General features: G+C 40.0%; 1 protein-coding gene across 1 annotated transcript; it reads right to left on the reverse strand.

The window, feature by feature from the left end:
- Positions 1-10,210: 10,210 nt before the first annotated feature.
- On the reverse strand, positions 10,211-12,114 carry LOC121804074. Its single transcript, XM_042203639.1, has 3 exons — positions 11,451-12,114; positions 10,936-11,403; positions 10,211-10,236 (listed from the first exon to the last, which is right to left on the reverse strand). The coding sequence occupies exons 1-3, from the start codon at positions 12,112-12,114 to the stop codon at positions 10,211-10,213; spliced, it is 1,158 nt and encodes a 385-aa protein (XP_042059573.1).
- Positions 12,115-12,756: the final 642 nt, after the last annotated feature.

Consider the following 12,756-nt stretch of genomic DNA (forward strand, 5'->3'; position numbering starts at 1 on the left):
GTGGTGAGAGAAATTGAACGTTAATTAACATTGGCAAATGGCAACACACATCAAATTAACGCAATGAGGAGAGTTGGTGTCAGCATTTTTTTTATCAATGGATTATTAGTATGTTTTCAAACTTAATTACGTGTGAAATTGTTTATATTTTATAGGTTAATTAATGAATCATGCCGCCATGTGCACTAATATTGTTTGAGGCTTTGAGCTAAAACTCCATCCCCCTCTCTTTCTCATAGATGCAATTATATGTTAGGAATTGGCATTTCTAAATCACAAAGCCTTCGATGAATCTGAAGATCAACAAGCTTCTCTCTCTGCAGACAGAGACACACTGATACGTTCATTATTCAATATATATTTCATATCTTGCATTATTATTTAGTTAGATATTTAGGGAGTGCATATGTTTTTCATATCTTTTGTCTTGCTCATTAAGTTAGGGTATTCACTATTATAAATAGTGGACATTGTTATTCATTTCGATCAATCAATAAATATCAATTATCCTTCTATTTTATTTTCACACTCTCTTCTCTTTTTCATCGTGCACAACGCACAAATCCTAATTTTCGACGCCGGATTGATCGACGGGCAAAAGCTCCCGCGACGTTCGACGCGGAATCTATCGTTTAGGAACTTCTTCCTTAACAATTGGTGCTTTCATCCTCGAACTCATGGCCGAAGTCAATCTTCCTTCATGGTCGGAGATATCGCAAGCATCCGAAGGCTTGCAATTGAATTCAACAGCAACGTTGGAGCATATTCTCGCTAGGTTCGCCCGACTCGAGACCCGATTGGTTGAGCATGCGCAGGGTGGCAGCAACGCTCCCTCCGTTGCAACCCGAACCTGATCCACCCAACCAACCCCGGTTGTACACCGTCGCACAACCACCTCACGCGCCCTACCAGCCACCGTTGCCTCCGTATCAGCCCTACACTTGGCAACAGCCGTCGAGGTCTGACCTTTATATGCACTTGTACCCACAAGGTCAACTGCTAACCACACAACCTCGCCAACCAACGAGCTGGGATCTCCCCGAACAGCTCCAACGTCAAAGCCACCCAACCTTCAACCGGCTGCCTCATAGACCAGCTACCTGTTGGGACCCACCGAGCAGTCGGATGCTTCCAGAGTTCCCGCCTTATGATCAACCACCAACAAGCCCAAACTCTTGTTGGGATCTGTCGGATGGTCATGCGCTCTATCACCAACATGGGTACTAGAATTGGCAGCCATCGTCTCCACCGCACAACTGCCCTTGGTCCACAACTGCCATGGGTCCACAACCATATCCAACCTGGGACTCCCTCACGCTGCACCGAAACCCTCGGAGCATGCCTCACGTTGTTGATGTTTCAACCAATTCAACACCACCAACGCCCCCGTGTCGATGCTAGAGTCATACCACTGCTATCCCTCGCCTGCTGCAGCTGCTGTCTGGCAACCAACACAGCTCCGTGAGCCTTCTTCTTGGTTCAATATGCCACAACATCAGGTCCTAAGCTCAAACCCAACATATATAGCCTCGGCAATTTCCCCGACAGCGAGAACTCAAAGCCGCTCCTGCCACGGACAGCCCATTGCTGTGTTGCAGCCACTGCTTGGTCCACCAAGTCACTGCCGTTCAGCAGCGACGCTTCCCGCTGCAGCCCCACCGCCACCTCTGTCGCGTTACATGGTAATGGGAAAGCCCTATGGCGATTAGTTGCCTATAAATGGTTCACCCGAAATAAACGCCGATGGTAGTCAAAGTAATGTGGTTGATTCTGATGGAAACCAAATGGAGTCATCTAAAATTGATGGAAAAGTTAATACAATACAAACATGGACCAATCTTGCTGCTATGAAGCCACTTCATTCCATTGATGAGACTAGACCTGGAAAAGGAGCACCCGAAAAAGCCTCCGAGGAAGAGTTCTACGATGTGGAGAAGGATCCACCTAAATATCTTCAGGAGAAGGTTGCATGGTTAAAGGTTGAGCAGTATATGCTGATTGAAGAAAAACGATCAGCCGAGCTCAGGGCAAAAGAGCTCGAAATAGCACCGATGCAGCGAGAGTTGTATGGGCTTCGGAGCGCCCTAGTTAAAAAGCACGAACATGAGAACGCCATGACTCGTATCCAACACGGTCTTCCCTCGGTGAATTTTTATGGGAATAATGAAGGGAGTCGTTCAACTATTCAGTGTGCATTTGATCCCGGAGGGGTTAGCTCGCCAAAGTTTCTGTTTGTGACTCTCTTCATTGCTTTGTGATTCCCACCTTGAGGACAAGGTGGATTTTAACCGTGGGGGAGTTGATACGTTCATTATTTAATATATGTTTCATATCTTGCATTATTATTTAGTTGCATTATTTGGTTAGATATTTGGGGAGTGCGTATCTTTTTCATATCTTTTGTCTTGCTCATTAAGCTAGGGTATCCACTATTATAAATAGTCGACATTGTTATTCATTTCGATCATTCAAGAAATATCAATTATCATTCTATTTTATTTTCACACTCTCTTCTCTTTTTCATCGTGCACAACGCACAAATCCTAATTTTCGACGCCGGATTGATCGACGGGCAAAAGCTCCCGCAACATTCGATACGGAATCTATCGTTGAGGAACTTCTTCCTTAACACACACACACCTTGTTGTGAATACTGTGTGCGTTAAATGTGATCATCCATCATTTCTTGGAAGGCAAATGCTAGCTAGCTAGTGAAGATAAAAAGGTATGAACAATACACACATGTTCTTTCTCTTGGAAATGATGTGTTTCAATGCTCATCGGTGATAGGACAAAACTTAGCTAAAACTGTCATAAGGGTTGAGATATGTAAGATATTTGGTTACTAGCTAGATGTGAGGCTATATTGTTATTTGGTTATGTTTGCACATACATAGCTACATATGATTATTGTTTTTAGATCTTGATCATAACCTACTCGTACTATATGAGGCATAGAAAAGCAACTCAATCTCATATTTGGAACGAAATATACAAGTACATCAAGATAGCTAGAGAAAATAGATTATAATTAAGGCAAATCAATCATTGATAGATGTGATACTAATTCATTATAGGAATCAGGTGTGCAGAAGTCCTTTTTTTTGTCAAGGTTTACTTTTGACTCGGCTCAAATTCATTTAGATCTAAATAATTGAGGCCCGAAATATTGTCTAACCCATTGGGTTGGGCCACTGTTGATATAGTTTGAATATAATTTAGGGCTTATTAAGCGAATAAGAATAAATTAGTGGGCTAATATATTGGGGTTTTAATTAATTATGGCGTGACATTTCCAAAAGTGAAAGTCTATAATGAGTGATCACTCCCAAGTCGTAGTTTAATTGAATTGCAAAATAAACACATTCATAAAATCATACATACATGAGTCAGTGTATTTATACACATGGGCTCAATTACTTAGAGCATGATCATTATCCTACCTATTTCTAAACACATTTCCACTATCCTAGTAAATATGTATTGACTCGTTCCACAATTACAAAATACACATATATACCAGCTAAAATAGACTTAACTATCGAAGTCAAAAAAATCTTGTCTACTACTTTCTCACTCTTAAAAACCCTAAAATCACTTCTTCTTGCTCTGATTTGATTATCTTCCTACGATGGATTTGATCTTCGTTCTCCTAACTCAACTCATCAACACCACCACCTTCAAACTAGAATTCGAAGACGCGGATGGCAACTGCGGCTTGCTGCCAAGGCTGCGTCCGGGCAAGACCCGATTCGCTAAGCAAATCCCGGTCCTCCACCGTCTAAATAGATCCGTCCGGGCCTGGAAATTCCGGGTCCTGATTGATGGGAAGTTCACCGGGATAGAGATGGATCCTCAGGTCGTAATCAAGTGTGTTCGGGTCGTGTTTAGTGTTGAAGGAGGCGTGCTCTGCGTTAAGGAAGTACATGAGAGGCGAGTCGATGCCTTCTTCCGACTAAGGTTTATTGCTACTTTCAAACTTATAATATGTTTTTTAAAAAAATGGATGCATTTATTTTATAATTTCAATTGTGATCAAATTTAGGTATTTCGGGTGCATGCGAAACTTTTTTTGGGATCGTAGACGAGAATCTAAATCCATGTGTCTATCTCACACACAAATGCCTACAAAATTAAAGAGGTAAGATTTGTTTTTTTTTTTCAAAATGAGTTGTGGTATGTATTTTACTTTGGGGTATGGATATATGTCTTTAATTTCCTTTATATGCAGTAATTATCATCACATAGTGTTCATGGGTGCGTTATATTGCTAACTATTTTAGTTGCTAACTCTGCTAACTCATCAATGCAGTGTATTAAAAATGTCAACACTGTGATATTAAAATGTCAACACATAATATCAACACATTATATTAAAGTTCAACAAAATCATGTGTTGACATTTTTAATACATTGCGTTGATGAGTTAGCAAGTTAACAACTTAAGAAAATTAGCAATTGATCACACCCCTAATGTTCATTGTGTAAATTAAATTTTGAGATTGATTAATTGCCAATTTGGCATAGAACTGTATTTTGGACATACATATATATAGTAAGGATATTTTCACTGCAAAATCTGAACTCATGGCATATACTATCATGTGATCTAGCGAGCTAGCACTTAATCGGTATTAAACTATGTGTGCATATAATTAATATTACATACATATACTTAGACCACAAGCTGTAGAATGTCGACAAATTGATACAGTTTATGAATTTTCACAAACAATTCCGACTATAGTTATCCAAAATGAATACACAATTAATTAATGGGCGTATAAAATTACAAACAAAAGGACAATAGTAATTATTAGGATGAATTTTATATTTTTGCTGCTACTGAATGCTGCTATGTATTTCCATATTAATTTCTGGTTGAAAGTCGAAACAAATTGGTATTGGTGCAGGAATGAAGAATGCCATTGTCAGCATTTGCCTCCATATGTTGGTTTGAAGAATAGGTAATTAATTCACAGTCACACTATTTCTAAACCTTACTTGTCTCTCTAAGAGAGAAATTTTATGTACAGCTATATAGTAATCCCTCCGTTCTACAGTAGTAGAGTCATTTCATTTTCTACACTCGTGTATGAACTATTTCCTTTATAGTTCGTCCCTGAAAAATATGAACTTTTAAATTTTGGAACCTCTTTTCTCTCTAATGAGGTGAGACTCATTCTCCACTAACAATACCTTAATTACTTTTTCTTTCTATCTATGTCTTACTTTACCAGTTATGCATTAAAACATGTGCCGAACTAAATGTTCATCATACTTTTTAGGGATGAAGGGAGTATATATAGTTAAAGTGGAGAGAGATTAGAATAAGAGAGAGAATAATAATTACTAATAACTATTCGATGGTACTCTAAAAAGGGAAAAATTATATTCGTCTTTGTCAATAATGATATTGTATCAAATTGAAAATGATAATGTATCGACATGATACTATGAAAGTGTAAAAATGATGTTGGTCTTCATCAACAATGATATTAATTAGCTTAATATCTGATGGTGGTTATATATATTAATCTCGATTTGTATAATTTCGTGTAGATAATATATCATTTTTATTTTCATATAAAAACAAAAACTCAATATCATATTCAATTCGACATAATATCATTATTGATGAAGGATATCATCATTTTTCTTTTTTCAGAAGTGTATGCAAATCCGATATCATTTTTGATTTGATACAATATCATTATTGATGAATACCACTATCATTTTTCTCTTTTTAGAGTATCATCAAAATAGTTATAAATCGTATGTGTATTAAACTTGATTGTTGGAAGATGTGAGTTATCATTTGATTATGTTCATATGTGTGTGTGTGTGTGAGAGTATTTCATAAATTGCATGTGTATTAAACTTGATCGTTGTAATTATTGTCTAAATTGAAATATTGGAACTTTATTTCTTGGTGCTCTCTCCCAACTTTTGTGAGATATTAAACTTTTACTGATCTGTATTTTTATTTTAGAGGAGAAGAAGATGGAAGTGAATGCTCAACAAGTGAGGCAGAAGCAGAGGCAAATGTCCGATCATCGGCCTCCGATTCTCCGGCCAGGGCCAATAATAAAATTGTAGGGGACAGGACGAATGTCAATTCGCATTTGGACCCACCAATAAAATCTAGAGGGCGGATAGGTAATACCCCTCAGGCTCGGGCTCGGGCTCGGGCTCGGCCTCCGAATGATAACGTGGCTCCGGCTCCGGCTCCGGCTCGGAGAGCCAGGCCAATTCATGATGAGCCATTATCCACCAATGTGGTTGAGAAGGATAGTTTTGTCCACGGCACGCTTCTTGTATTTGATTTAATAGTTTTTATATGGTTGAGGTTGTTTTGATGTACTATCAAAAAATATATTGTTGCAACTTGGAAGCTGTGTGCGTGGAACAAATAAATTTTGGCATAGTGCTATAATGTATTGAGTTTATTTATGTTAGCTTTTCATTTTTGTTGGCCATCCAGATACACTACTACGTGTGCACATTTTGATTACTGGAATTGTAGAAAGTAGAAACGTTGAATTAAATTTGGCTGCAGAATTTAGGTATTTTTAACATTTAATTTGACTCGGTATAGTTAATTTACGAACATGCATGGGGTTTTCTTTGATTTGTAATATTCACAAATTTACTTATTTAAGCATGTATTTAGGTCTGTCCATACGTGTTTATTGGAAATGTATTCAACTTTTTGGTGGAATTTTGATGATGTGCACTGTCGTGTATTCTTTTTCTTATTTAATTAGAACATTATCTACAATCTCTATATCTAGATGATAGAATCATAGAAAATGCACTAAAATGGTACTAGTAATTAGGTTTTACTTTTTAGGTTGGAAAATGGCCATTTGAAGTTTCGATGATCTAACTAGGAGTTAGGACAAATATAAGTTGTATTTATTAAACATGGTAATTGAGAGAGGCGATGTTAATCACCTTGATAGGCATTGAGAACACAGAGAGAATTGGGAGTAAAAGATTGTTTTTTTATTGCATTGTATCTTTTCCAATGTTTATAGCTCCCAACTATATAGGAAAGAATAATTCCTATCTATGGAAAAAAGTATATGCCTCAATCAATTACATTATTCTTCCTCAATCAAATATTCTTTCCTCAATCAAATATTTCCTCAATCTTCTTCTTCTTTTGCTGATGTCTCGGTTGATATCTTTTGACACTCCCCCTCAAGTTGTGTGATGGTATCCCCAATACTCAACTTGTCTAATATTTCCTTGAAGACTTTTGGATGAACTGCTTTGGTAAGGATATCTGCAAGCTGTTCTTCGGACCGAACGAATGAGAACTCTATAATTCCTCCTTCAAGTTTCTCCTTGATGAAGTGGCGATCAACTTCGACATATTTGGTTCGGTCATGCTGCACAGGGTTCTTTGAGATACTGATTGCTGCCTTATTGTCACAAAACAATTGACTTTTCCTCGTAGGTGGGAAGCCGATCTCTGTCAACAACCTTCTTAGCCACATTATTTCCATTAGCCCACTTTTGATTCCTCGGAACTCGGCCTCTGCACTAGATAGAGCTACCACTTTCTGCTTCTTACTTATCCATGTAACCAAGTTCCCTCCAACGAAGGTGAAGTATCCCCAGTGGATCTTCTGTCAACAGGATTACTTGCCCAATCAGCATCGGTATATCCATCGATCTCCAAGTTATCTCTTTTTGCTAGGAATATTCCGTAGCCAATAGTTCCCTTAAGGTATCGCACAATCCTTAAAGCAGCTTCCATATGATGACTTTGAGGTCGGTGCATGAACTGGCTGATCACTCCGACTGCATATGTGATGCCAGGTCTGGTGTGTGAAAGATAGATGAGTTTCCCTACTAATCGTTGGTATCTTTCTCGGTCTGCCAGGTCAACTCCTTCTTCATTCTTCAATCCGTGGCTAGGAATTATTGGAGTTTCTGCAGGTTTGCTGTCTAGTAGTCTTGTCTCTGCAAGCAAGTCTAGAACATACTTTTTCTGCCTCAGAAATATTCCATGTCTCAATCTTAACACTTCGATCCCCAAGAAGTACTTCAATGCTCCTAAATCTTTCATCTCAAACTCTCTGAATAAGTTATCTCTCAGGTTTTGGATTTCCTCGGTATCATCTCCAGTAATGATCATGTCATCCATATAAATGATTAGACATGTCACTTTTCCATCTCTCCTTTTTGTGAAGAGTGTATGGTCTGAATGGCTTTGTTTGAACTCGTGTTTGACCATTGCTTGACAGAACCTTCCAAACCATATTCTTGGAGTTTGCTTCAACCCATACAGAGTTTTCCTGAGTCGACACACTTCACCTGTTCCAAACTTCATAGAGCATCCAGGAGGGACTTCCATATACACTTCTTTTTTCTTCTCCAACTCACCATGAAGAAATACATTTGTGACATCGAATTGGTGTAGAGGCCATTCCTTGCACGCTGCCACAGACAACAACGTTCGAACAGTATCCAATTTGGCAACTGGAGAGAATGTCTCATCGTAATCTACTCCATACACCTGTGTGTATCCTTTGGCCACAAGTCTCGCCTTGTATCTCTCGATTGACCTATCTGCACGTCGTTTGATGGTGAATATCCATCGACATCTAACAGGTTTCTTTCCCTTCGGCAATGTACACTTCTCCCATGTCCCATTCTTCATGAGAGCATCTATCTCTTTCTTCATGGCTTCTTTCGAATGTTGATGTTTTGATGCTTCCTCAAATGACTGTGGGATCTCCTCCTCTTCATATAGGGCCAGCTTCGAAAGCACGCGCCATTTCAGTGAGGTGCCCTTGTGCAATGTTCGCCACAACATATTTGGTTTTCCTTCCTTTCCATTCTGGTGAATATCTCTGGGGAGGAACTCCCCTTGTAGTTCTATGTGGCAGTTTGAATGGCTGCCCAGAATCTTCATCTTCACCACTGGCCGAGCAGTTTTCCCCATTGTTCCTGTTCACGTTAGTATTCTCCAACGGTACATTATCCACATCTAAACCGTTTACCTCAGGATTCGAAGAAGGGGTCGAAGGCTGAGCAGTGTCACTTAACTCCACGTTTTGTTCAATGGGGTTTGACGGCCCGACGGTATTGCTACTTTCCTCTGTTGGACCGACTTCTGTGACAGGGATTGACTCTGACTCTCCCCCTGACTAGGCATAGGTATAGGTAGTCAATTTAGTAGATCACTGTTAGGATTATTATCCGGTTGAGTCTCCCCCTGGCTACTAGATTGGCTAAAGTAGTATTCTCCTTCGACAAAGTCACAATTCATGGTAGTATGCATTTGACCAGTGTTCGGATCGTAGCACCGATAACCATTTTGATTTTTTCCATAGCCTAAGAAGACGCACTTGAGGGCACAAGGTGAGAATTTTGTACATTCATGTTTAGGAATATGGACAAAGACTGAACAACCGAATATCCTAGGCTCAAGGGACAGTGATGATGGCAGTTCAAAATGGTTGGAAAAAATGTCTTATGGAGTTTTGAAGTTCAGGATTCCTGTGGGTAGACGATTCATAAGGTATACTGCAGTGGCTATAGCTTCAGGACAAAACTGTCTGGGTATTTTGGACTCGATGAGGAGGGCTCTTGTAATTTCAAGGATATACCTATTTTTTCGTTCGGCAACCCCATTTTGTTCTGGAGTATAGGCACAAGTAGTTTGATGAACTAAACCATTTTCCCGAAAGAAATCTTGCATTTTCCCGTTAACAAATTCCCCCCGTTGTCAGTTCTAAGGATTTGGATTTTCTGTTTAAATTGTGTTTGGATAAGCGCATAGAACTCAGTAAACTTTTCAAAAACATCGGATTTATTTTTCAAGAAATATACCCAAGTTATGCGAGAATAATCATCCACAAATAACAGAAAATAACGAAATCCCTGACCCCCAGTAATTGGTGCAGGACCCCACACATCAGAATGAATTAAAGCAAAAGGATTCTTCATTCGAGTATTGTTCAACTTAAAAGAGTGTCTATGGCTTTTGGCCAACAAACAAGTGTCACAGTGAAAGGAATGTGTAGAAGAAACTAACGTAGGATAAAGTAGACGAAGATATCCTATAGACGGGTGTCCTAACCTACGATGCCAAAGCCAAGCCTGTCTGTCAGTCAGTCCGTGAGTCAGCATTGCAGTACTATGTTGGGCTATCTCATCCACGTAGTACAATCCGCGTTGCTCAGTGCCACGCCTAACTATCATCCCCGTCTTGATATCCTGTAATAACAAAATTGCGGTTGCATAAGTAATTTGCAATTTAGTTCTTTAGTCACATGACTAACGGATAACAGTTTATGTGATAGTGACGGAACAAAAAGACAGTTAGGTAGGCGTAGAGTGGGGGAAATATTAATCGTTCCCGCCCCATGGACTTGCGCTAGGTCTCCACTGGCTGTTTGGACATAGGATTTGGAAGATTCCGAAATGGTTAGGAAATCTGAGGCATCAAATGGCATTGTGTCAGTTGCTCCACAATCGAATATCCACTGGGTATCTTTTATATTGGACTGGGAGGTAGAGGAACATGCAAGGGACTCAAAGGAATTTTGGCAAGGAATTGTGTGTTGAATTATGAATTTTTCGGTTTGTGGGGGTGAAATTTGTAAAGTTTTGGCAGTATTGGGGTCAGTTTGATATTTCGGAGAGGTTTGTGGTGGCTTTTGAGAGGTTTGGGACGTCTGGGGTTGGTTTTGGACAATAGTTTGTGACTGGGGTATAATATGGGATATTTGGGAGTTGGGGGGTCGGTTTCGGAATTAGGAGAAGTGGAGGCATTTAAGTGATAATCCCTCTTATTCTCCCAAACCCTAGCCGTCACCCCCATGGGTTCCGAAACCCTAGCGCCGCCCTGTCCACCGGTGGCTGCCTCTGTCGCCGTCGTTTGACTACCGGCAACGTTAATTGCTGGTCGATTACCTTCAGACCATGCTCTGACCACCGAGGCTGATGCCACTGCCTTCTTCTCATCGCCGTTTCTGCTTCTATCTTCTCCGGTGGCGATTGGAGTCGCGACGCTGCCCGCCGATGGAGTTTCGGTGTAGGTAGCTCGCTCTCCGACCGCTATGGCTGCTCTGCCTCCCCCTCCTCCTCGATTTGAATTTCGATTTGCCCTTGCCTTCTTCATTTCATCCCACCATTCGGGATATCCATGAATCAGAAAACATGTGTCTCTGGTATGCTTCTTTCCCCCACAATGTGTACATGTGAGTTTACTCTTGTCTTCTTCCTTGCGATTGGACTGGAATTTGGGTTGGTTGAACCCTCTGTTCCTGTCTACCGCACTGAGTCCGATTCCAATCTCGGAATCCTTCGTTTCTGTCTTGGATGATCTAATTCTGGCATTGACAGCTTCTCGCCTTATGATCCCATAGGCGGTTCTAACATCTGGGAATGGATCTTTGTTTAGGATTTCTCTCTTTATTGGATCATACCGATCGTCGAGAGCCCATAGAAACTAGTAGACTCTGTGCCTTTGAATGATTGAGTTGTATTTTTGATGCTTGAGGGCGTATCCATTGGATTGGGGTCGCGGCTGTCTATGGATAACCATAGGTCCTGGAATTTATTACATAGTGCCTCCAATGTCATTCCTCCTTGCTTCATTCCATACGCTTGTCTGTGCAGGTCTGATACTTGGAATGGGTCTGCTCCGCTTTCGTACGTGATGGCTAGACCTTCCCATAGGTCTTTGGTTGCCTCGTATTGAGAAACCTGGTTTACGAGAGACGGATCAATGTTGTTGATGATCCAATTGAAGCAACAATGGTCGCGTTGCTGCCATTTCGGGTAGATCGGATCGGTTGGCGAGGGAGGGTCTGAAACTCCAGTGATGTGAGATGTCAGGCTCTTCCCTCCGATGGCTCTTCCCATCATTCTCGCCCATAGAGGATAATTGTCCCCGTCGAGCTTTGCGACGAGTTTGATATCTCCCAGTGATTCTGGTTGGGGTTCGTCTGGAGGATATTGTTTTGGAGGTTTTTCAGATTTATGAGACATACTTAGTCTCAAAAGTTCTGCAAATTGGTCGGCAGAAAGAGTTACAGGGGTGTTTGAGTGTGGAGTTTTTTCTTCGGTTCCAGAGTCAGATTCTGGCATCTTGATTTTTGGCTGTTTTGCAGATTTAAAAAAAAAGGTCGGGGAAGGTATAGTGAGGCTATGATGATATTTTCCTGAGCCTCAAGCCCGGATTAACCTGCTCTGATACCATCTTAAAGATGGTAATCGAGAGAGGCGATGTTAATCACCTTGATAGGCATTGAGAACACAGAGAGAATTGGGAGAATATAGGGAAGAATAATTCCTATCTATGGAAAAAAGTATATGCCTCAATCAATTACATTATTCTTCCTCAATCAAATATTTCCTCAATCTTCTTCTTCTTTTGCTGATGTCTCGGTTGATATCTTTTGACCGTATCAATGCGTCTCGATCCCATTTAATGATTTACCGACAATAATTCACCTTAGTTAACACTTAATTACTACTTCTGTCAATAAAAATAGTTATAATTGGAAATTAATCATCCTTTTTAGTTTTTACTACATCTGTAAATAAAAAAATAGTAGTTATATTTTTTTTATTTTGGTCTGACAACCGGAATTTAATCTCTATCGATTTATAACAAATTTAATCATCCACATTTTCAGTGACGATTTAATCAACTATAAATGGCGGACATATGAAGTAATAATGAGATGAATAAAATTACATATACAGGAACTAATGGCAAAATAGCCA

The sequence above is a fragment of the Salvia splendens genome, chromosome 1 (assembly GCF_004379255.2).
Source record: "Salvia splendens isolate huo1 chromosome 1, SspV2, whole genome shotgun sequence".
Classification (NCBI taxonomy): domain Eukaryota; kingdom Viridiplantae; phylum Streptophyta; class Magnoliopsida; order Lamiales; family Lamiaceae; genus Salvia; species Salvia splendens.